The sequence below is a fragment of the Anser brachyrhynchus genome (genome assembly GCF_964034855.1).
Source record: "Anser brachyrhynchus genome assembly, chromosome: 10".
Lineage (NCBI taxonomy): Eukaryota > Metazoa > Chordata > Aves > Anseriformes > Anatidae > Anser > Anser brachyrhynchus.
The window spans coordinates 10,714,782-10,740,071 of NC_137705.1; the positions used below are offsets into that span (position 1 = coordinate 10,714,782).

The 25,290-nt window shown below is 49.0% G+C and overlaps 2 protein-coding genes across 4 annotated transcripts in view; both read left to right on the plus strand.

Moving 5' to 3' along the window:
* Positions 1-39: 39 nt before the first annotated feature.
* Positions 40-13,188, plus strand: KLF15 (KLF transcription factor 15). Of its 3 annotated transcripts, none has more exons than XM_080605933.1 (3): positions 40-362; positions 4,316-5,423; positions 11,149-13,188. In XM_080605933.1, the coding sequence occupies exons 2-3, from the start codon at positions 4,381-4,383 to the stop codon at positions 11,315-11,317; spliced, it is 1,212 nt and encodes a 403-aa protein (XP_080462059.1). In that variant the 5' UTR covers positions 40-362; positions 4,316-4,380; the 3' UTR covers positions 11,318-13,188. The 3 variants fall into 3 exon arrangements, with proteins under 3 accessions (XP_080462059.1, XP_080462061.1, XP_080462060.1); XM_080605935.1 differs by lacking the exon at positions 40-362 and adding an exon at positions 2,055-2,551; XM_080605934.1 differs by lacking the exon at positions 40-362 and adding an exon at positions 2,653-3,251.
* Positions 13,189-21,835: 8,647 nt separating this feature from the next.
* Positions 21,836-25,290, plus strand: part of SLC41A3 (solute carrier family 41 member 3) — a 146,001-nt gene continuing 142,546 nt past the window's right edge. The window contains exon 1 of the mRNA XM_080605937.1: positions 21,836-21,854. The gene's annotated coding sequence lies outside the window, so the exon portion shown is untranslated. The remainder of the gene's footprint in view (positions 21,855-25,290) is intronic.

The window sequence follows — 25,290 nt, forward strand, 5'->3', positions numbered from 1 at the left end:
GGGCGAGCCTCTCCCCGGCCCCCCCGCCGCCGCCGGCCGCCCGGCCCGCGGGGATAAAGCACTACGCGGCCCGCGCCGCGCTCCGCACCCGCGCTGCCGCCTCCCGGGGGAGCCGCGCCCGCCGCTCCGCACCCCGGGGCTCGGATCTGTCACCGGGGGGGGTGGGCTGGGCTGGGGGCTACTACGCTCCCGGGGGGGGGGGTGTCCCTCGGCCTTGTTTTTTTAATTATTTTTATTTTTGTATCTTTTTTTTGCGTTTTCTACTCTATTTTTGCACCGCGCTCCTTCGCCTTTTCGTCGTTGCTTTCGCATTTTTCTTGGTGATTTTTTTTTGCCCCGGCTCGGCTTGCGGAGGAGTTCAGGTGAGGGTTTGCACCGGGGGGGTGGGATGTGGCAGCGGGGGGGGGCTGCCGCAAGGCTGGGGCTGGGCAGCGCACAAGGGGCGGCGGGGGGGGTGCGCTGCTCCCGGCCATCGGGGCCGGGTGGGATGGGGGGGAGAGCTACCAAAGCCTCCTAAAAAGTAGAAAAAGGATCAATAAAATAGGGGAAAATAATAACAACTTCGCAGCGTTGGAGATCTGGCAGTGCCGGGGTGAGGATTGTGGCCCCCCCCGACCGCTGTCACCGCGCGTTGTTTGGGGAGTTCGGTGCCGGCCCGGGGTGCGCGCCGCTCGTGGAGGCCGAAGTTTGGGTCTAAAGGTGGGGGCACTTTGCAGAAAACAGGGAGAAAACAGGGCTTTGGGAAGGGTTTTACAGCATTCCAGAAGCAGTGGCGCTGAAAAAAAGCGGGGGAGGCCCCTAAATGTAGCCCCCCCACCCCTAGTGTCCGATGAGCAGTGCAGCCACCTTGCAGCAGGGCTGAGAGTAAACGGGTTCCCTGGCTCGTGGCTCCTTTTTTTTTTTTTTTAAATTATTTTTTTATTACCCCCCCATGCATTTCCATTCTGATTTCTTAGAAACGCTGGCCCTGGTTCCCTGGCCAGTTTATGGCTCTGTCCGTGGAGCACGAGTCAGCCTGAACAGATATTAAATCTTCTAGGGAGCAAGGGAAAACAGTAAACAGATTAGTCCTAAACTAGAAAGAGCTGTAGCAACATACATGGGAAATGACTGTCAGCATATCTGAACCCACGTACTGCTGTGTTATCTGTGCTGGGAAATGGGTCCCCATGTTGCAGCAAGTTCCCAGGACTTAACATTTTAAGGTTATTCTGAGACAGAATATGCCTTCTCTCCCTATTTCCCTTTAAGCTGGTGATTAGACGGACAGATTTTAAGCAGAACAACATGTTTCTGGCAGAAGGACTTCGTAACAACCCAGGGAACTCTTAAAAGTTGGAGCCCGTCGCGTTGCCGTGCGCTGTTGAACAGCTGCTCTATTTCACTCCAGAAGCGGCTGTTTTCCAGTGGCTCGGGCGCTCAGCTCCCCGTATAGGTGCTTACATTTCTGACATGTTTTCATCCCTTCCAGGGATGAAAGTGCTTTATGTAAACAGCATCATTAGTTTTCATAGCTCGCGTAGCCCTGGCTTTTTTTTTTTTGTTTTTGTTTTTTAAGCTTCTGGTTTTGGCTTCAGACAAAGTAGGGATGAAAGCCTTTTAGTTGTTAGTCTGGCCTTTAGGATAAAATAGAGCCTGGGCCCGATCCCGCATTCCAGGCATTCCCCAAAATCTTCTTGGCTGCTGTGCAAGTTTTGCGAGCGCGCAGAAAGCAGCTCTGGCCCGCAATGTGCCTGGATCTGTTTGCCTCTGACAGTCCCCTGTCTTCTTGAGACGACTCTGGTTACACCGAGTGACATTGCTCCTTGTCAAAAGCAATGGGGAAATGAGCATGCTGGCTGGGTTCTGCTGAGGTATGCTGCTCGCAGCAGCTGCTAGGGCTCGGTTGTTTTTTTCCCCCCTCTCTTTTCAGTCTTCATTCAAAATAAGGTTTAGTTTTATTCCCTGTGAAATCTACGGATATTTTGATATGTGGCTTCCTAGTTCTTGCAGGCATTTAAAGAAAACTTGAGCTTTTTTTTTTTTTTTCCTTTTTTTCCTTTTGGAAAAGCAAACCTTGCCAGCTTCTCTGAGTGCACGCTCATTCCCCGCGCACGCAGAGCACGCCAGCTTTTCTTAGAAAAAACACGTCGTGGTCCAGATTTCACTCACGGCACCGTTCTTCAGCAGTTCAGGCTGGAGCAATGCGGACGGACGAGGGAGGATCGGAAAGCAGCTGAGGGCAAGAGCTCCTCTCTGCCGCCCGTGTCACAAGGCAGTCACCCCTTCCTCGTGCAGGCGCGAAGCGAGCTGCCGGGGTGAATTCTTACTGGGAGCAACAAAAACTTCTCAGAAACAGGCTGGGTTTTCTGTTTCACATCGCTCAGCTCTGTGACTTCTGCCTCGAGGGAAAGTTCCTCCAGCAGAGGTTTTTTTTTTTACAAAAACAGACGTCATGTGTCTTAAACACGGCTCTCCTGGCTCTTCACTTTTACTATAAGAGATTATTGTAGGCTGAGGTCGCAAAGCAGAGCCACTAACCTCTGTTTGAACTTCCTCGTGTTCAGCACATGTGAGTATTCTGTTATCGGGTCAGAGGCGTAGCTGGCTGACGGGCTGTGCAAACCAGGGAAATGCCATCTTACTTTTGTCTCTTTCTATCAACCTGTCTGCGTCCTCGTGTGCATATAAGGGAGGAAGCTGTGTCTTTAAGAAATGTAGAAATGTGTGGGTTTTTTTTCCTTGTTTCCTGTGAAATATTAATAGGTGCTGCTGGGATGGAGCTCTTTAAGGGTGTTGTGTGAAGCATCTCATGCCGCGTTAGCTGCTAAGCACATAGATGGCTTTTGATTTTTCTCCAGAGAAGGCAAAGACGGGCAAATTCTGGAGCTCAGGCAGCAAGGATGCTCGGCAGTAGCAATAACAAGCTTCCCCTTCCCTGCACAAAACTGGGAGCTATTGACTATTCATGGCAAAACGTCCAAAGCGCAGCGGCAGAGCCTGTGGAAAATGACAGCGTGTAACAAGCTTGACTGGCATTTCCTTCGCGCTGGTCACATGCCTCCTAATTCACACACACACAAAACCTCATAGGCTGATCAAATGACTTCTATCTCTGCGCTCCGCATACCTTCCACAGAAAGAGTTGTTTTATTATGCACATATACAGCTCTGTTTTCAATCAGTCACCTTGAGCGGATGACTGAGAGCCAGTGTTTGCTCCGTCCGGAGGTCTCTGCAGTTGCTCTCTTAAGGGGCACAGTCTCCAGCCCGTAAGCAATTTTTTTTTTCTTTTCCATTGGGGTGGGGGTGAAAAAAGAAGAAAACAGACCCACAGCTGCCCCTCCTGCCTCCCCCTCCCCAGAAACCTTGCTGGGAATTTTGCTCAGCTTAACTGGGAGAGCACGGGACGTGCCCGGCTGCGCTAGCGAGGTCGCGTTTGGCCGCGGTGCCTGCACGGGTGGCAGCGGGGTTAGGGCTCACGGTGGGGTGGCCCCACGGGACACTGCCCCTTTGCCACCTCCACACGGGGGGCACCGGGCACAGGGCTGCCCTCCCCGCTCAGCAACTGGCACGAGGCTGGGGTCAGCTCGATCTCTGCAGCCGGAGAGAGACGGGAGCGCGGAGTGATGGGGTGAAACCAGCCACCAGCTGCCTTGCCAGGCCGTGGCAATTAGCTCAGCGCCGTGCCAGCCTGATTAAGGGCAGCGCAGGTGACGATGACGTTGGCACACTGATTCATTACATCTGGAGGGGAAAATCCGCCTAGTAAATGCTGAAGCACAGTAAATATTCCTGGCTCCTGACAGATTGATCCTTGCATTCCGCTGATTAGCCTATATTTGTGGAACGGAGGAAGTTAAAAATAAGGTTGGTGGAAAGCTACAAGATAAGGAAAGGATTTGCATTTTATGGACACCAGCAGTAAACTTGATTATTTTTTTTTATGGGTGCTAAAAATTTCAACACTTTTTTTTTTTTCCTTCTCCATTCCCTTCTTTGGCTCTCAGTTTCACTGTTAGGTGAAAGCCCGCAATTTATTTCCTCTGGCCAGTAATATTCTGGAAGGGAGCTGTAAATCTAGAGTACACACGGTTGTGAAATGGTTCCTGAAAGAATTCTTTTGCAAATATGTGGTGCAATCCTGCAAGGCGCTTAGGCCCTGACAGTCCTTTGGGGGTGGTAGAGACGTATCGCAGCGTGCAGCAGCATGTGCGCACCGAGGCTGGATGCTTGGGACTTTCCTGCGAGCTACAGGGCTTTGCGAGGGTTAGTTCGTGGAGGTAAATGATCACACCGAGTTCTGACTGCTGCTGTTTTGTTTCCCTGCACCCAGGCTCCCACGTGAACTTTCGCCGTGTGGTATATGCTGTTGGGATACCCGTAAGAGATCGCCCAGGAATGGTGGATCACTTGCTGCCTACCGATGAGTCCTTTTCATCTACGAGGTCTTCTCTGGGATACTTTGGGGACATGACGGCAGGGGTGAGGTCCTACCAAATGCTGCCCTCTCCCCTGTCAGAAGATGACAGCGACTCGTCCAGCTTTTGTTCTTGTTCCAGCCCGGACTCCCAGGTTCTCAGCTCCAGCTATGGGAGCACGTCCAGTGCGGAGAGTCAGGACAGCATCTTAGACTACTTGTTGTCCCAGGCATCTCTGGGGAACACCGCCGCGTCATGGTGGGACAAAAGGAGACTTCAGCCCATAGTCAAAGAGGAGTACTTTAGGTTGCCTGAATTTGCTGTGGATATGGAAGACTCTGGACCATTTCAGCCCACGCTTGAGGAAATTGAGGAGTTTCTGGAAGAGAACATGGAGCTGGAGCTCAAAGACAGACCTAAAAGTGAGACCAAGGACTTGAGAGCTTGCAGCCAAGTTTCTGTTGCCTCGCTACAGCAAAAAGACCATATGTTACCCAGCGCTAGTTTAAAAGAGAGTAAAAACGAACAGTTGAGCAGCTCAACGGAAGGTGGCCAGGCTTCAAATGGAGGAATGCCCCTGGAGAATGGGATACCGGTTATGCTCCAAATTCAACCTGTACAGGTCAAACAGGAGTCCAACACCAGCCCTAGTTCCCAAGGACCAGCACAAGACAACATTAAAATTGCACAGCTCCTAGTCAACATCCAAGGACAGACATTTGCCCTTGTGCCCCAGATAGTTCAGTCATCCAATTTGAACTTGTCCTCTAAATTTGTCCGCATTGCTCCCGTCCCCATCGCCGCCAAGCCAATTGGGCCAGGAGGCATGATCCAGGGTCAGACGGGAATCATCATGGGTCAGAAATTTCAAAAGAACCCTGCAGCAGAACTCATTAAAATGCACAAATGTTCTTTCCCTGGTTGTACCAAGATGTACACGAAAAGCAGCCATTTGAAAGCCCACCTGAGGAGGCATACAGGAGAAAAGCCTTTTGCGTGCACGTGGCCAGGTTGCGGATGGAGGTTAGTATTGGGGTGCAGCAGGGTCCAGTTCCCCTCGCCCTTTTGCTCGTTTCACCTAACTTGCTGAGCACTCTCAGCATTTGCACTCATTTCTGAACAGTTTCTGTTCCCAAAAGTGGCTCGGTTTGTTTGAGGATTTGAACTTTTTTCTTACTATTAGGTAATCCAAAGGCTGAGATAAATTAAATGGCAGAGCATCACCTGCTGCCACCAGCTGTAGGAGTGTCTTTAAAGCCCATTATAACTCGTATTTCATTCCAAGATGGTCAGATTAAGCCTGTTACTGCAGGCAATGCCTTGCTGTCACATTGATCTATCTGGTTGCAACACACCAGCTGCAGCAGATGCTCAGCTGGTACCAGCTGAGGGCTGTAAATGAGCTGGGTGGTTTAGGACAGAGTCACGGTGCGCATGGCTGTGTGGGGCCCCAGCTGCAGGGGGCTAAGCATGATCAGTGAAGGGCTGTGAGATGTGAATGCAGTTAAGAAGAGCATTTTGTGCAGTTTCGTAGAAAACGCACTCCATCCTGTTCCTTCTGGAAATGCTGGCAGTGGCACTCCAGCCTGCTCTGGGTTTTATTCTCTGCATTGATTGAGAAAAATGCGTGGGTGCTGCTCAAAATTGCAAAAAGCTGTCAGATGTAACAGCACACCCAGAAGGCTGAGATGGAATTGAGTGTTGCTTGAATGGAAGATTGCAGGTTTGATTGAGCAAAACGTTTTGTACAGGTGATCTCTACAAAAGTAGAGGTGATTTTTTTTATATACCAGTAGAAAGCATTAAAACTTTTTAAAGAGAAAAAGTCGAATTTTTTTTGACAGAAACTTTGATGGAAGCCTTCATCCCTCTTTCCAATTAGCTGTGCTAATAGTCTGCCTGCTGGCTAGTGTTAATAAAGAGCACCGCAAATTATGATGGGAGCAAAACATAGTCCTAACTCCCTTGTAGTAAATTAAACCACATTTCTTTGAAAGAATATCCTGCAGAACTTCAGTGAGCAACGGCTAATGAGGAAATGGGTGGTGGTCATGGGGAACAGACAAGGTAAAAAGTAACAGGAGAGGGTTGAGTAAAAACGCAACTATGTGAGACGTGCAGCAATTAGAGATGGCTGGATTGGTTTGAGGGAAAAGGTCAGAATAGGGCTGAATCCTCTGTTCCCAAACTGGACCAGTTTGGAGCCTCTTGGAGGGACTGGGGGGATCATTGCAATTGATCTCTTTGGTGATTTTTTTTTTTCTTCCCCATTTCAGTTTGTGGCGTTTCTGCAAACAGGCAGGGATTTTCTTCTCATTTGTGCCGGTGGCACTGCTGATGAGCTGGGCTCAGGGGCTGCTGCTGGAACTGCACTGAAATTAAAGCCCTGTTATTCCCCGGTTGGTCCCGCCAGGCGCAGGCGGTGCGGCTCCTGGCCTGTCACAGGGGCACTGCTCCTGTTTATTCGGCTGTCAGAGTACGTGCGCGCAGGCAGCAGATGTGCCTCCTGCCTGCGAACGTGCCTGTGGGTGTCGTGTTGGCTTTCCTTGTGCTGGGATGTGAGCAAAACCCTCGTTTCCGTGGCAAATGCATGTGGCACGTGAGAGTTTGGGTCCGGTCCATGCCGAGATTTACGCCAATGCTTCCGGTGACTTTTGTGGCTCAGGCTCAGGAGTCTGAAGCGTTGCCTCTGGGTGACCTCTGGCTCTGTCTCCCCGCAGGGCTGCTGCTTTCCGGACTGCAGAACCAGGGGAAGCATTTGGGGAAATGCCTGAAGCAGTGAAGGAGGGATGCTGACTTTGCAGCCGGGTGCCTCCTGCTGCAGCACGGGGTGCATGGTCGGGTAGGCCAGGAGATGTGCTGATCCAGCAGCACGGAGCATCCGCACCTTTCGCTCTCTGCCAGCCACAGCCCCTTAAAGATGAGGAGCCCAAGAGGGAAGAATTGATCCCCTTAGCTACGAGGAGTTTCTCCTGTCCACCAGCAGCTGCTGGGGGAGCTGTGCAGACTCACTTTGGCTGTTTGTATTGTGTTCGCGTGGCACAGGCAGGTAGCCGGCCCCCAGCACCCCCAGATGTCAGCAGGGCATCCACGGAGGTGGGAAGGGAGGGAGGCATCTCCCGGGGAGCCCTCCTCGCTGCTTGCTGGGGCTTCATGTGTCCCACTCCCACACCGAAGGGCAGACCCACCCGAGCGCTGAATTGCTCAGCCCCCTTCCATCAATAAGGCGTGTTTACCTTTTCCAGAAGTGCAGCGAGAGCTGTGGTCTCGCATGACTTACGTCAAATGCATCCGGACTCTCTGTCCTCTCCCAGTTTTGTATCATCTCAAATGAATTTAAGCGCCGAAACGCTGCTGGGCTCTGCTTCCCTCCCTCCTTCCCCCACATTCTTGTGCTTGTGTATTTATTTTTCACCAAAGACACTTAAGATCTGAGCTCGCTGAAGATGGTCATTTCGAAAACAAAACAAAGTGTTGCCTAGCACAAGGCGGCTGAGTGGAGGGGATTAAAGCCCGCCCTGCTCGCTGGGCAGCGCTGCCGCAGGGAAGCTGTGTGCCGTAACCGCACCAGGGCAGGGCTGCGTGGGGGCTTCGCCAGCCCCCAGGACAGTGGCAGAGCCCTGGAGGAGGCTGAATCCTCCTTGCCTGTGCCCTTCCCTGGTGCAGGGAGAGAAATGTTTTCTGCAGGGTGCAGAGGAGGGGGTGAGGAGTGGCCGGTGACCCGTCGCGTTCGATACCCCGCTGGACCGGCCGGCGCGCTGATCCGTGCCTGGCCAGCTTGTGCCTTTGGCAGCCACTGGTTCTCTGCCCCTCAGACATCCCCACCAACACGCAGGGCTGTGGCATGGGCCGGCCCGAGCAGCCGTGCTGCGTCAGGAGCCGGAGAAGCTCTCGCTGTCCCTCCCCTGGGCAGCAGCACCCAAGCTGCCCTTGTTCCCGACACCTGAGGGATTAGGCAGGCGCGTTTAAGGGACCTGCACGTCCTGGGGCTGGGGGCACTGCCCGCAGCTTGCTCTGCAGGTGGCAGAGGTTTGGCTGGGAGGGTTTAGAGGCTTGGGGCAGGTCAGGATGCATGTCCAGAGCCTCCCCTCCACCGCAGAGCAGAAGTACAGCCTGGGGCAGTCCAGTGGCTGGTGGCCATGGTGGGGGCCGTGGAGGACCAGCTGAAGCGCCTGGCCTTTCCTGCCCTGCGAGCCACGTGTCCTCGTGTGGCCAGGAGCTGCGGGACACGTGTCCTGCACACCAGGGAGCTCTGAGGTTTGTCTCCGAGGGAGATGCGCTTACAGGTCTTGTGGCGGTCCCACCAGACAGGGGGATGAAGCAACTCTTCCAGTTGCTGTGGGATTGCCTGGTTCTTGGGTGTTTTCGGTGCCAGAATGTGCTGCAAATATCATTTCACCGTGGAGCCAGGCCGCCAGATCCTCCCAGCTTCCTTGTCCTAACCTTTGCGTTGTTTTTTTGTAAACACACCGATAGCTCGAGGTTTATTTCTGTGGGCTCGTAAGTTGATCTTTCCGTGACTGCTGGGGAACAGTATTGCAACATTCCTGCCTCTTCAGCTAAGGACATCGTTATGAGGCAGAGTGTATTTTTATCGGATGAACTCATCCGAGCTCCCAGGGTAGGAGCGGAGCTGCTCATTCCCAATGTGCACCTCCTTCTCCCCCACTCACCATGCGATTCCCATTGAAATGCACTTGTGGAGCTCTTGTGCGGGATTAGCCGTGTGCTACGGCACTTCTGTTGCAGATGGTGACCTTAACAGCCAAGGACATGGGACAAAGCAACCCAGCCACATCTGGTTTTGCTCCTTCCCTGGGTGATAAGGCAGTATATAGAAGGACAGCTCTTTGCAAAGGAGCTTCCCTCTTGCTGCTCCCTCTTTTCCTGGATGTGGTTGCTATTGCCATCACTGGCAACTGGTCTATTCCTAGTCCTGAGTCCCTCTGAGACAGCCTGCACAGGCAACAACCTGCGCTCTCCAAAACGTTGCCAAATCCCACTTGCCCATAGCTCTGCAAGACCGTCCCTCTAGGGATGCGGCACTGGGACCAGCTCACTGCTAGAGACTTGGGAGAAGCTCCTGGCCCTGCTGCTCCCAGGCCCAGGCTGTGGTTTCAGGAAGCCAAGGCTGGAAGGAGCAGGGGTGTTAGAGCAAGCAAGTCTGCAGGTCCCAGAGGCAAAGAGAAGCTCCTCTTGTAGCCTTTGTGAAGATGTATCCTGGGTTGGTGGCTCCATTAGAGCACTTGCCTGTTGCTCTTGATGGTGAATTTGACTCTTTCACTGTGGAGACACCACAGCAAGGACAAGGCAGAAAAGCAAGAGAACAGGTGAGGGAATCTCCCCTAGAAATGCCCCTGGGGGAGCTGCATCCACACCACACCTTCCCCAGGGCGAGTATTTGCATCCGCTCTGTGCTGGCTGCGGGGCTCTCTCCAGGTAGGAACAGCAGACCGAAGAGCTGTGGGAACCGAAGGAGCTCTTCCCAGTGTTCCCAGTGCCTGTGCCCTGTTCTGCAACTAGTGGCGGGAGATCACTGCTAATTAAAACCTTTATGTGGAAACTTATTTTTCTTGCATGAAGGACTTATTCATAGGAGCCCAGCAGTCCTGTTTTTCCCCTTTCATAAAAATAGCGTATTCACCCGGTTGGTGATGTGATATTTTGCTCCAGAAGGGCACATTTTTCTACATGTTCTTTCCCCCATTTATTCCGCTAGTGCCCATGACTTCATTTATTTATTGTAAATAAACAGCTGATACCATTTCTTGCAAGCTCGCTTTCTGTGCTGCTCTTTGTTACTGTGCTGGCAACAAAACACTTAATTGCCCTTTGTCAGGCAGCAAATTTTTTGTACCCATCTGGACAGGGCTGTTTTAGCATGACAGTGCTAATTAACCCTGTGGCTCCCAGTCATGTCCAAGCTGGAAGCAGAGCCAGCCCTGCTGCCAGACCAAAGGGTTGGCTGATTGGAGTTCAGTAACGCCTACGAGACTAGCAGTGGGATTTGGGGATTTTTCTATTGAGGTGGAAAGTGGGGAATATCTAAAATTAAAATGACTCTGAGAGACAATTTTGGTAATTAAAGTCCCCATCTTGATTTCAATTTGCTCTTGAAGTATCTATGCTAATGGCCATGGGGCCCACCTGGATTTCAGCTGTTACAGCCCTGAGCATCTCTGGTACTGAGATGCTAATTGCTCTTCATTTAGCCTGCAGGAGCATGTGCAAAGGCCAATTTTTCAGCTGGATCTGATAAGCCAGATAGCTTCTGGGTAACTATATCTGGCTGTTATCTGGGGTACATCTCAGATAAATGTGCTATAGTGCTGGTGGGAGCTTGGAGCAGACTTTACCTGCGGGACGTTGGTGGTTACCTCTGCTTGGCTTTGTAGGAAAGAGGCTGGTAACTGACTCTGAAGGGCACTGGCAGAGGGATGAGGAGCAGAGCTGTCTTAGTTGAGCTGCACCCTTATGATTGGGCTTAGGGCAAGGTTTCTACAAATGGTGCCTCCATGCATTGTGCCAAGTCTAGAGTTTACATGGGATGAGGTTGTGAATTGTGTGTTTTCATCACTATTGCTGTCCTCTGGCTGGGACCAGGGTGGCTCTGTTGTGTGTCCTGGCCCTTTCAGTTTGCATATTTGGGCTTTGCTGCAAGCAGAGTCTCCGAGTGGCCTGAGGGGACATTTGGGGGCTGTAAGAGAATTTATTCATTTTGTCTGAAAAGGCTTCTCTTCTCCCGCAGGTTCTCCAGGTCAGATGAGCTGTCTCGGCACAGGCGCTCCCACTCGGGGGTGAAACCCTATCAGTGTCCCGTCTGCGAGAAGAAGTTTGCTCGAAGTGACCACTTGTCCAAACACGTCAAGGTGCATCGGTTCCCGCGAAGCAACCGCTCCGTCCGCTCCGTGAACTGATCGGTCCTGCTTTCCCCTTCCCGCCCAGCCGTCCTACAGCAGCCGATGACAGCACTTTGCTCACTATATTTCTAGTGATAATTTATTTGTCTTCACACAACAGTCAATGCTGTTACTTGATACCACCATGTCTGAGTGTCCCATGTCCTTTAAAGATGATTTGAGAATGAAGTTCTTTTTGGGTCAGGGGAGGGGGGTGTTCTTCCTTTTTTGTCTTTTTTTTTTTTTTAAGGATGTTATTTTCCTTTCCTCCTATCTTTCCCTCCTTTGCTGCTGCTTCTTTTGGAAATTACAGTGTTTTATTTTTAGCTGTTTTCTGCTGCACATGAAAATGTAAGAGTTGCTTGCTGCTAGTTAATTATAGCCCTGGCATTCCTGAGGGCTTTGCTCATGTACAGGCCATTCATTGTGAGTTTTTATTAAGCTGCTCTATTTGTCCAGTTTGGAAACAGCAAATTCCTTTTGAAATGAAAACAACTCCTTTGTTTTTGGGTTGCCTGAGCCAAGGATTTGTAGGGGCTGGCCATAGGAGGAGGAACAGTGGGAGTCGGGGAGAGGGGGAGGCGAGGCATGGCGGGTGCTGCAGCGTGCCCCCACGCCTCTCTCATTTCTCCAGCTCACATTTACCTTTTCCTCAGTTAGGGCTATATATAAATATTTATGTATATATATTCATACATATATATATGTATATATTTAAGCAAAGGTATATCCCAAACAAACCTGAAGCTCAGGCTGGGTAAAATGGCTTGGCGTGGAGGCTTTTTGGTGTGGCTCACCGCGTACCATGTGCATGCTTTTCCTGCCCTGTGCTGCCACTGAGGGTGAAAGGATGCCCACGCATCAAAAGAAATGCTGCTTTCCTTTGACTGTTTGGAAGCATCCACTGTCTTTAGCAGAAGATCTATTGTTTAGAGTGTAAAGCAACAGGAAGCCATTTGTGAGAATGGCTGCGTTCTGCTTCCATCTCCACTCCTGTCCTCTTGTGTGGTCCTTGGGGAGAAACCAGAGCACCAGCCCCCAAGGTGCCCGGTGGTCCTGGTGAGCACTGGGCATCCCGAGCATCCCCTGCCCACACTGGCTGGGGCTGAGCCTCTTTTTCCCTGTCCATTTATCAGGGTGTGCCAGTGGCTGGGGACAAAGGGAGCATCATGGCCTGGTGGGACAGCACCAGGAGATCTTCTGTCCCAGGGTGAGCTTCAGCACTGAACCTTCCCTTACCAACAGCCATGTCAGAGCTCCACACAGCTGGGCTGGGCAAATGGGTGAGAACAGTAGCCAAAAGAAACAAATTTATATGGTAGATGGCTAAGAAGGGAATTTAAGCAAATAATCAGATGGTAGCAGGCAAGCAATTTTGTTTGTGTTTCTTCTTCTTGTTTTGTTTTTCCTTTTGAACTCTGGCGATTGTAAGAAGCTTTAGAAGAAAATAGAATTCAGTAATTAGGAACGATTTTATAATGGATGTTGCATTTCCTTTCCATTCACAGACGGCATCTGTTTGTCTTTTTGTTGGCAAAATGGGAAATAGCTAACTGCCATCCTAGTGCTAGGCAGAGCAGGAGCCCGCGCTGTGTAAGAACAGCAGGTCTAGCTAAAGCGAATGCATTCCTTTTGTCCTCTAGAAATTAATATAAATGAGCTATCATCTATTGACTGGTTTATATCACATCCTATGAATGTATGTAAATAAAACTGTACATAGATGCATATCTATATAAAATATCTTTTAATAACGTATCAAAATTTGTGTAAATTGGAAACAAAAATACCTATAAAGCCAGTGTACATAAGTTACAATTCTGTATATTTTCTTTTGTTCTTCATAAAAATATATTTACTTTGACAATAAAATGAAAATGGAAATTTTATATCCCTTTTTGAAATTATTATTCATCAATTTCCTTTGTAGCCAGCTCTGTAATCAAGAAAGTGGTTGAAATCAAGTTAGTGCTTGAAATTTTGATTCACCTGGATGTAAGTTTTCAGGTGCTGGGGAACAGAGAGGTGATGGAACAGACCTCAAGCCACCTTCAGTTTTTCCTCACCTCAAAGCTCTTGGGAGGTGCGAGATGTTTCACCGGAGCTCTCACGCCTCGCCTGGCAGCCGCTGGGCCCCGAATGCCTTCTGTGGTTTCTGACAGCTGTGGAACAGGTCTGCAACTGACTATTAACCACAGTCAGGCTGTGGTTAATACATTAGAGCAAGCAGGTTTTGAGGAAATTCAAGCTCTAGGGGCTAGCATGAAGGAGGAGGGCTTCAGAGTCTGAGACGGTGACAGTGACTCGCTGTGTGACCCAGGGCAAAGGGCTCACTGCCATGTGCCTCAGTTCCTTGTCTTGTCAAACGGGGATGACAGTTCATCGCGGTGACACTGTGGGACTTGACTGCTGTGCGTGCGATCCGTGGATGGAAGGAGCCCGCAGTAAGACCAGTCATGGGATTAGATTGTGAAAGAATGGCTCAGCATGGCGGAGGTCTTGGTGCCAAGGCGCTTCAGTTGGCTCTGCTGCGAATCCCACATCTGAAGGAGAGATGTGTGGGACCTGCGGTACAAAGCATGCCTCAGGCCTGAGGAGAAGACACCATGTCCTGCAACAACCATTGCTTCCCATGTGCAACAACACAGGCACGAACATGATAGTCTTGTGGTTTGCAAGCTGGGACATCTCTTGCAATATGCTTTCGGGTGCTCGGCCTCCACTGGAAGAAGAAGCCAGCAATGTTATTGGTGTCCGCTTCTGAGTCTCCATGGGAGCAATGGTGCAGCAGGTCCAGATCTTCTCCCAGCAAGAAACACCCTGAGACTAATGGGGATCCCCTGAGACTTGGGGATTAAAGCATCTCCCTGAAGTACAGCCACCAAAACAGGCCAGCTGATGAGCCATGGATCTCCAGACCTTTATTTTTCCCAGAGCACTCCTATGAGCCTGGCAAGAGGACTGAGGGACGTAGCAGAGCAAGCTCTGGTCAGTCCGTGGTGGTGTTACCTCCTGAGATGTAGCCTGAAGACCAGAGTCCTAAGGACAGCTGCTTTAAGAGTTCTAATTGCATAGAAGCTTTAATTAGCAAACCTGCACCAAGAGGATCTCCGATTCCCTTCTGTTCTCACCCTATCGACATTATGCATTAAACAAGTGGCTTTATTTTAACCAGCGTCTCAGTCTCCTCCCCATCTCCTCTGGAGTTCTGATATTGCTGTAACATTGGGTAATTCACCCTGCAAGGTACTTGGGGCAGAAGTTGTTATTTTTTTCTGCAAGAGGCAGTACTTCCAGCTGAAGTGGAGTAATGCAAAATACCCACTCTTGGAGCACAGCAGTACAGAAATTTTAAGATCTAAGCTATGTTTTAGCCTGGAATATTGTCCATGAAACACTTATTCTCTCTTACTTTTTTTTTTTTCCTCTTTTCCTCTTCTAAGTACAGTTTCTGTGTGGTTTGTGTGTGTAGTTTTTTTCTTCTTTTTCTTTATTTTTTTTTCCTGGTTTTAGATGCTTAGCTGTAGGGAAATATAAGTTTATATAAAGTTGCAACATTTTGCTCAGGGTCATAGCTGCTGTGAAAGGAGAGTTAGTTCTGCATGAAAATTAATGGTATTTTCAGAGGTTTGTCACGAAAAAGTAGAAGAGTTTTGGGTGTTTGTTTTACATGGAATTACTGGCCTGCCTAGGCTGGGCTGTAGGTCTTGCTAATTCATGAGAAAAAGGTGGCTTTGCCTTAAGCCTGGTTACTCTAGCCACGCGAAGATAAACATATATTTAAGTTCTTTGATGCTACATCTGTAGATAGGTTTATTATGTCTTTGCTTTGGCAACTCTGCACGGTAAAGCACAGCATGGCATCGTTATGCATATACCTAAGTCTCATTGACTTGAGACATCTCTAATTGGCTTTCTGAGGCATGAATGGACACATGTGCAGTGTTACAGCCTTTGTATAATGACTGCGAGCCAGTCCCTAATGCTTGTGAGTGCTCTGTGTAATTCTGAACGGTTTTACTGCCGATTTCTGGCTGTTTATATTTTAGCTCTTCATCAGAGCTAGTGGTGGAGGAACAGTCATCTGGGAAGGTCATTCTCAAGGTAAGGATTAAGTGTAAGGAATGAGAGTAAAGTGACATTTCTGTAAGGTGACCTGACTTCTGTGACCTGCGGCTAATCAGAGGGCAGTGGAGTGATGTGTCCGAGACCACAGAGCAAAGCAGAGGGAAAGCGGGAACAGAACCAAGAAGTCCCAAATCTCCTTTGCCCCAGACAGTGGCACAGACTGCGTATCAATAGCAAACAGAAGGTAATAGAAGGCAAAGAGTGATAGGACGTGTAAGTGAGACATCAGATAAGCAAAGAAAGGTAAAGACGGGCCATGAGATAAAGTCGAGCTGCGCTGATAGCGTCTGCTTTTGGAAAGGATGCCAAGGAGAGAGAAATGAGAGCTCGCTTGCTGGTACATTGTGCTTGGGACTCGTCCAGGCAAAGCTCCCTAAAAAGGGTCCTGCTCCCCGACCACATTACATGTTTGCAACAGTTCCCTGCTCCCTGCCCTCCCTGGGGGTTGTTTCCACTTAAATCCTTGTGCCAGGAGCCTTCTCCTTGTCTAAATGGCCACTATACATTTAATCCAAACAGCCAGGTGACTCCAGCACAAAGCCAGTGGCAATAAGCCAGTGTTAATTATTACCCTGGGCCCCTTGGGTTATGTAAGCCTGGATGTGCTGTACCATGGGCACTCGGCTTGGACCTGCCCTCCCCGTCTGGGAGAAATACCAAGGACCTGCCAATGCACATAGAAAGCTGTTTGGAGCCAGCTGGGATTTTCCTTCTCCCCTTCTGACAGCACCTATGAAACCCGTTATTCACTCGGCTCAGTGATTGCCATGCTGTGTTTTCTTGTTATTCAGAGACATTGCTCTTAAAGAATGAGTTGTGCTAAGTTCCCACTGACTTCAGTGCAAGCCAAGGACAGTGACTGCCATGGTTTACCCAGGGAAAAAAAATCCCAGCTAAGACAGGAACTGCAGATCCCGGCAGGTCCTTGGCTTCATTCAGTTGTTTCTTCTGGGACATCTGTGCTTTTGTGGCTATCAGCCTCTTATCCCACAGGTTTTAGTTTTATTCTAGCTTGCTGGGGGGAAGGGGGGTTGAGGGTGTGTGGTGTGTGAAAAATAGATATTGTAAAGAATCTTCTGGCCTTAACACCTGGTGTGTGTTTGCATGCAGCAGCAGAGATAGGACTTAGTGACTCTTCTAGTCCAATGTTCCTATATTGTAAGGTTTGTAGCTACTCAGTGCTCAGCATTTCCCAGGGCTAAGCTTTGATCTGCTCTGCCTGCTCCGCAGGTCTTCCTCCAGCTGGAGCTGGAGCACATCCTCCAGCTCTTGCTGCATTCCCTGCCCAAGTACCACTTTTCTAATGGTTTTGTGGTCAGGCTGACTCAAAGCCCATGTTAGTACTTGGTCTCCTACATTGCTACAGCTGGATGAACGAACCTCTTGGCCCTTGGAGACATTGCTGTGGAGAGCTTTCATCAGCTCACCTGTCCTGCCCTATGGAGCGTGTATGCCTTGGCCAGCATGTTGCTGAGCCCCAGCTCTCTGTCTAAGCGTCCTGCAGTGCAGAGCAACATCCAGCAGTGCTCTGGCCAGCAGGAGCAGAGGGCAGTGTTTGCATCTCCACAGAGCCAAGTCGTTAGGTAAAATGGGAGTGAAATGCAGGGGTGACAAGTAACTGTTGGAGAAACCTGCTCTCATCTTGCTTTCACTAGTTGACAGTAACTGCCTCTGCTCATGTTGGAATTGTAACTGTCCTGAAAGGCAGAGAAAATCAAGGTGAATGTGGCCTATAATTTCCTGGAAGGGAGCGGAGAGGGGAATGAAAACAGAAAGTGAAGCATGTTATGGTGTAACAGACCCCATTTGGTCTTTTTCCAGCATGAATAGGTGACAGGCTCATTGCACGCAGGAAGGGCTTTGCGTCTTGTGTAGGAGGAGGGTGGTCTCAGCCAGCAGCCAGCGGCAGTCAGAGTGCAGAGCCCTGGGGCAACTGCAGCTCGGTGGCAGGGATGGCACAGAGGGGAGTCCCTGGGCTGCGCCTTGGGCAGCTGGCAGGCATGGAGAGACAGGGCTGGGATCACTCGCTGTTGGTCCCCTGGGTCCTTCCTGCTATAAGGACACTCCCTTTGCTCTTCTGGACACTGTAGCTGATTCTTGGAGGGGCCTTGAGTGAGTCTTAGCACTTCCATAAGCAGAAATGTTATTTATCCATATGACGCGGATACCGGGAAACTCAATAATTACAAAACTCTCTGAGATCTTTAGTGGAAACATCTATCCAGGAATTGTTTTGCATGTGACTGAGGGTGGAGTCCTGCAACCCACAGAAAGAAAGGTACAAAGAATCACTGTTCTGCATCTAAAAAAGCCTCTGGCACCTGCATCTCCTATTGACTCCAGCGGGCACCAGCTTGAGCCCTGCTAGTTATTCCAATGTTATGGTTGCAAATGCAGAGATGGGGCTGTTGGGCTGAAAGGAGTCCAGGCATTCAGTACGCTCGCCTTCCATAAGTGGAAGAGTGACGTGAATGTTCAGGTTTGGCTGTTGACTGCTGGCTTCTTCTGAGAAGACTATAAGTGGCAGCCAGGTAGTCTCTCACTTTTTGTTTCTCTGGTGTGTGTTGTTTTTCCATGGACAGCATGTCCTGGACCTTAGAGAGCTGGCTGGGGCTTGATTCATTCAGCCCGGCTGTCCCTGGTGGCAGATAATGCATCAGGGAGGGCAAAGGGCTTGGAAATTTTATTATGTCAGAGAGGCTGGAAAAACACCCTGACTGTGCTGAGGGCAGCAGCGCGTCTGCACGCGGGCTGATGGACAGGAACTGGGGTTTGACCATGTGGTGCTGCAGTTCTACGGGGCTGAGGTGGGATGTGAACGTCCTGGGGCAGGGCTGATGCGGGGAGCCCCTTGCTGTCAGTGAGATCTCTGCTTTAGCTGATGGGGGAACAGCCTCTGATGATGGAAAGGCAGATAGATGTCTGTCTCTCCTGGAAGTGGCAAGGGCTGCTGGGGAGGACCAGATTTGGCTGGAAGGGACGAGGAGTGATCTGTCCTCTCCAGAAAAGCCAGTTAGGGATTTACTTGGCTGGTGAGCTCTTCCTCTCGCTCCCTAGGAATTAATGGCACAACTGGAGGGTGTTCATTTACCTGCCACCCGGGACCTTTAGTCTCCTCACAGTGTATTCCAACAACTGATAAACAAACACACATTAGTAACACATTTCTCTTCAAGGGAGAGTGGGTTTTCTTTGGCCACCAAAGCTCACAACAGTCCTTCTCAAGCACTGCCCAGCTGCCTGAGTGCGTGCCCCTTGCCCAGTATTGCTGGCAGTGCCTTGCGGATAGTCCAAGCTTCTGCATGAGATCAGAGGCACCCATGAAAGTTTAATGCGAATCAATCTGTGTCATGCCTCAGGAAATGATTAGCAAATTAGAATCAGTCCTGATGACTTCATGAGAGTTACCTGATCCCTGGTGGCTGGAGGACCATGAATCCAGGGAGAGCTGGAGCTACCTCCTTCGTTTTGCTCTAGCAGTCGCATGCTAATCTCCATGGAACAAATTAGCTGTGCTAAGTTAATAACAATATTTGGCACTTCACTAGCATCTCTCAGCTGAAGAGCAGAACGTGCTTCCCACTGGGGATTTAAGCCTTTCAAGCCCCCTGAAGAGTAGTTGTCACCTTCATTGCACAAAGGCAGAAAATGGATTTAAATGATTTGACTAGTATTTCTTGGGCAGCTTGTAGCAGAGCTGTACAGCAAACCCAAACACAACATTTCCTTCTCACAGGCCCAGACCTTCATCACATGAAACGATTTTGAGACATGTACACTAATGTGTAGATGCGATTAACTGAAGCACACTGGGGAGGAGTGGGGATGCATTTTAGCCCTCTGGATAGGCCTAAGATCTGTACTGTAGAAAACCATGAGGTCAAGCACAAGGGGTGACAAATGTGTTCATTTTGCTTATGTAGCATGAGTGACGTTGGAGCAGGTGTACTGTGGTCTCTGCGGCTGCTGCAGAACCCTGGGGAAAAGGAGGGGACAGCTTGGCTGTATCTGCTCGTGGATTTTTGAGTCTCTGCAATGGCCCTAGGTGGCCTCTGCAGATGGGTTCATATTCTTCTGTGGGGGCCCTCTTGGGTCCCACATTAAGTGGCAAGAAGTTCAGCTTGATTTCCTTTTATTGCTGACTTTGTCACTCCATAAAGCACTTCTACACTGTTTAAAACTTCACCCTTATGGTGTGAAGCTGATTAGCACCCTCAGAGGATTCCTTGTGCTAAAATCCAATGTGTACCTTGCTGGATCTTCCTATTCATCTGCCTGCAACCTTTCCTTCCTTGACTTTGAAACTTTCCGCTTATCAAGAATCTCCTCAAACTCATTTGTTTTAAAGAAAATGACCAGTTGCTGATGTACTGTATGTGAGCTATCTATCTAGCTGTTATCTATTAACACAAACATTTTGGATTGTGTAAGAGTGCTCATTTTGAAAGTTGGTACAGAAGATCTAGTCCAATTTAATCTCTGCTGTTTATTCTAATCTTTTATTCAACTTCTGCAACTAGATAATTTGTGTTGGAATTAATAAACTCTACTCTTTGTTGTGATAAGTGCTAATTATTGTTTTCAAGGCAGTTAATTGGATCAACAAATAACTAGTCACTAGCTAGAGAGATGTGCTGCTGAGAAACAGGTTTTTGCCTGCCTTGTTCATAGTGACTACTTAGGTACGTGTAATCCACCCAGAAACCTCATAAGTAGGGTCTCTGTGACATAGACGCAGTATATTTGTAGAGGCAGGCAGTTTAATCAGATGGGCAGGACAAAGAAAGAACAGTTAGGGCTGCTCAGAAAAAAAAAAAATTCAATTTCACTAGGAAATGCCAAAATTGTTCGCCAGAAGATATGAGGGAGCATAAGAGAAAGCTGGACTGCTAATGTGGTGGCAGGCAGTTACTGGGGATGCTGGCTGTCCTGGTTCAGGTCCCAGAGCTACTGGGTTGGTCCCTCAAATTGGCTACATTGAAATGGTGCTCCTTTCTTGTTTTCTTGCCACTGAGGCTTCCCTTGTGAACTGAACATGTCTTGATTTTACCAGAAAAGCTCTATTGATAAGCTAATGTAAAAGACAAAAGTATGCAAAACTTCATAGCCTGCTGAGGGTTTTACTTAAGTGAGGTGTTGTTTGGGGACTTACTGAGGTCATGCAGCTATGCAGCGAGAGCAAGGAGTGCAATCCAGTGAAAGCACTTCTCTCAACTTTTGTCCTTGAAGAGCCCTTATGAGTCACATCTGTGTCCACACTAATGGAGGAGCCCTGGGACCATGGGTCACAAAGGTTAGTACAGGCAGTGGACGACTCTCCATAACCCCTTTGTCTCTACTCTCTGAGCTTCCTCTCTCCTGCCTGGTCAAGGTCTTCCACCAGTCAAAACTTTCCTGTCAAATAAGCTTCAGATTTTGTCTTTTTTTTTTCTTCTTCTTTTTTTTTTTTTTCTTTTTTCAGATATATATTTTGTCATATGGGAATTTTCAGGAGAACTGTCTGGTTTTGTTCAAACCTCAGCAGCTATCTTTGAATTTGACTTTTCCCTCACTTTTCAGCAACCCCAGAAATATGATTTTTCATGACAAGGCCCTTTTCATATTCCAGGGCAAATGCAACACTGAAGAGATGTGAAGACTCAGCTAAAGTTTTTAGGGCCTTTAATTAGAGGCAGCCACAACACAGTGATAGTTCTGACTAGCGTTGCAATGTGACAGCTACCATCATGAGGGAAAAGAGAAAATATTGCAGAGAAAAGATGTTCAGATCCTCTAGGTCATATTCTCAGTCATTTCTAAACTGTACCCTCCACCTTGCCTTGCTTTCTCTGGTCAGAGATACTGTTTAGGCAATGCAGTGGCTTTAACTCCCATACATTGTTAGACAGACACAGGGACACTGGTGGCCGCCTTGACAGAGGTGGAAACGTGATTTGCAGACCTGACGTCCTGCCTCGTGTTTGATCTACGTGCCTGTGGCTGCCAGGTTGATAAGCAGAACACGGATTTGGAGCCCGTCCCATTCAGGCTCTGAGTGCGGAGACCAAGACAAAAAAATGGTCTCACTCAAGGGAAGTCTCGGCTCTGTCAGCAAAGGCTAAAGTCTTACTGAATTTATCAGAGCCTTGGCTTTACCCTGTTTGTGCTTGAGCACCTCCCTGCTCAGGGTTGATGACTTCAGGCTGGTCCCAGGTGGGATGTGTGATTCCCCGCAGGGCCTGGGGCTAATTAGAGACCTCAGCAGAGGGCACCTCCAGGCCCCTGTAAGGGGAGGAGCTCAGGGGCTGGGTGGGGTGGTAATGGGGTGCTTGTGGCAGGCCAGGGGTAACTATTTGGGTGCAGGCCTCTCCAAGACTACTCAAGGAAAGTCTGCAGGGAGGAGCAGCTGGCCTGTGCAGAGATATTTTGAGGAGCGAGCCTTCAGCAGGTAATGTGCTGGGGAAGGCGTCACTGACATAGTTGAACCCCTTGAGGTTGTTTTTGAGGAAAAGAGGGTCCTTGCAGGAGTGAAAGTGGCTTGAGGGTAAACACTGTTCTCTTGTGTTTGAGCCCACACAGTGATGAACCGTGCTTGGCTGGGAGGAAGCTGAGGTGTTCTGACCAAGGTATCTGAACTCAGGGCCTGGGTTGAGCCTGGCCTAGCCCAGGGGGACGTAAGGTCGACCCCTGGCTCTGTTCAGGTGGCCAGAACTAGGCTGCACCCTGAAGTGTGACTTAGGGGATCGTGTTCCTGTCTGGACGTGTGCTTGTTTCTCTTCTCCTGGCACAGAATTGAGGACTTCCTCCTGCTCCACTGTCATACTGTGAAAACAAATCTCTTCTCAACTCTTTATTTTCCTCCTCTTGGGATAGAGGAGGCTGTACGCTGAGCTTTAAAGGCAAGCATATAGGCTGTTTTTGGGGAAGTGGGGAGGAGCAAATGCAACTTAGCCTCTGAGCTAGAGAGTTTCCTAGTACAGGGCACAGTCCAGATTTTTCCACGTGTGGGCCTGAGCCCAGACATCACCCTGACAACATGCGGGAACATAAATACAAACAAAAATAACTTCCAGATGAGGGATGTATGCAATGTCTTGTTTTACTGGCATTTATGCTTGCTTATTTGGCTGAAGTCAACAATCAACTCTGCTTATTGCAGCAGGCTAGCAGGAGGATGCTAGGAACAGCAAAAATGCCAGTTCAGCTGAGCCCACATCCCTGGGGGACGTGAAGCCCATGACAGTCATCTCAGGGAGGCTCCACACAGTGGGCAGAGGGAGGCAGGGCCCAGGAACAGCCTTATCAGAGTGAAATCTTTTGGGAGACCCTCACCTGTAATAGTTGAGGAATTCTTTGGGCCCCATCTCATGAGCCTTCTCTCATCTGACCACGTTCCTTCAGGTCCTCTCTTTTCAGGTCCATATAGGACTGCACCCTCAGGAAGTGAGAGCAGTCCCCTGAGGACAGGAGGCTTTGCACTTTTTTTTTTTCACTTTGCAAGTGATATTAGTGGGTTTTAAGGTGTATCTCAAACTCCTTTAAAGTAGTATCTCAAACTCCTTTTTAAAGTCAGAAAATAAAAATTTTATGTCTTATGCTCACGCATACGTGTACATATATAACTCTTTTTCTATACATATGGTTGCTTAGAGCAGTATATTTTTGTACTACCAGGACACTTAGACGTGATTCTGTACTGCAGCCCTTAGAAGAGATTCTGGTCTACCTAACCACTGAATTTCCTGTTGTATTATCCCCAGCAGTTCAGGGCAACATCATGGAAAACACCAGTTTAAAGCTGGTGAGAGGGGGAAAAAAAGGCTAACTGGTGCTGGGTGCCCTTGTGTGTACTTATCTTTTATTCTCTGGAAAAATTAGTCTGTGGCTGTAGCCTGGTTTTATTACAATAGTCAGTCCCTGATGTTGCTGCTTTGAGTCTAAGAGGTCTAAAAATAACTGAATAAATCACTCAAATGAGGCAGTAAGCAAATAGATTTGCCCACCTGTTTATTAATAAACACTTGCACCCGAATCTATATTTCTATATTAGAACATGGCTCTGCATCTCCTGTGGGTATAAAAAGAAAAACACCTGGCAAAGAGTGAGGGCAGTAAGGCAAGTACAAAGTTTCCACAGTAAACATATTTGTGTTTGCTGAGCAAGTGTTGCCTTAGGAAGGCAGGAGAGGCAAGCAGTGAGCGCTTGCTTGCAGAGCCTCGGATTACCAAGCACAGGGAGAGCTGACTCCGACAGCTGCAGGTCTGCAGATTGCAGCTAGATTGAAACATGGGCAGTGTTTTTGGGAGAAGGGACTCACAGGCATCCTTCCCAGCCTCTTTCAACGCCGACTGTATGCATGCAAAGTCCAAGTGCACTTCCTCCTTGGAGTTTGGTTTCAGAAAACAGCCAGGGGATGGTGCAGTAGTGAAGCTGAGCTTTGGTGGGTTTGTTTATGTTCTGGGGTTTACCACTTGGAGGGTTCCTCCGCAGGATGGCTCAGCATGTGCTCTAATCCTCACCCTTGTGGAAATATCTCTGCTGCCTTGCAGAGCAGTCCTTTCTCAGCATCAGCGTAGAGGTGACCCACGGTGAACCTTTTCTGGTGGGACCTGTGTTCGTTTACTGGCAGAGCTGTAACATGGGGGGAAAGGACAAAGGAGGCAGGGAGGAAGCTGAAAATGACTGTGCTTGGTGTAGGGTTTATGGGGGGTGTGTGTGTGTGTGTTGGGCTGCCCTGATGGTGAGTGTGGTATGCTTGCTGTAGGATAGAGGTAGCTGAAAAAAAAAACCAAAAACAACTGGATGTGACCATCCTGATGGCTCCTCTTGCTTTCTCTTCACTGCTAGAAGCTGTGGTGCACGGCTGTCCCATTTGTGTTTCTGCCCCCTCACAAGGTCAGCTGGAACATGCTGAATGAGGGACAGAAGGATAGCAAAAAGCAAGCAAGGTAATATCTGACTGGGATGTGTTGAGGTGTGGCAAATTTCAGGACTGTGTCTGGGTGTCTCAAGTCTTTATATGCAGTTTCCTAGCTCTGCAAGTGAGACCCAACAGCTCGAGCAAGGATGATACCTCCTTATAATTAAACAAATTGTTTTGCATTAGACTAAGACAAAATTTCCCATCAACTACCTCCAGCTGTAATGGTGCAAAGGTGATGACAAGCTTTCATCAAAGCATGATCTGAGCACATGACAGACAGCTGCACCTGGAGCTGGCTCCTCTAATGTATTTATAGAGCTTTGGGTTCCCCTCTTCCACCAGCAGTGGCAATAAAGATTGTTTTTGTGAAACTGTTGGTCAGTATTATCATATTTCACAGCTTTATTTTACATGGTGATTTTCCTGACTACAATGTGTCGTGATAGCGACTGCTATCTGCAATTGAGATCTGTCTGCAGTTCCCTCTTGGGAGAGGAGTATCTCCAGGTCAGACATAACTTTTTTTTTTTTGAGCTAAGTTAGGGAGTAGGAAGTAGAGAAGCATTTTTCCTTTTAATTTTCATTAAGAGCTGTGTCCAGTAGGGATAGGTATAGTCAGAGACACATGGGACCTGGTCTAGGCAGATCAGAACTGCAGAAAATTGCTGAAAGCAGTGGTCTACAGAAGTCCTCCTTCAGTATATGACTGCCAAAGATGTGTCGCTTTGATCCTGAAATAGGAGCTGACCAAGTGAGGTATCTCTGCAGCCTTCCTTGGAGTGTCCTTGCTCAGCTGGAGGGCAAGCATAAAGTAGCCTCAGCTAAGGGGCCCCTCCTGGCTGTTCACAGGTTTTCATTGATGAAAAGTTCATGTTGAAAGCTGGGAAAGGAATAACCTGCCAGACATTTGAAAAAGCACTAAGGGAGGCTAGACATGTTGAAGCAATAGGAGGGGATGGG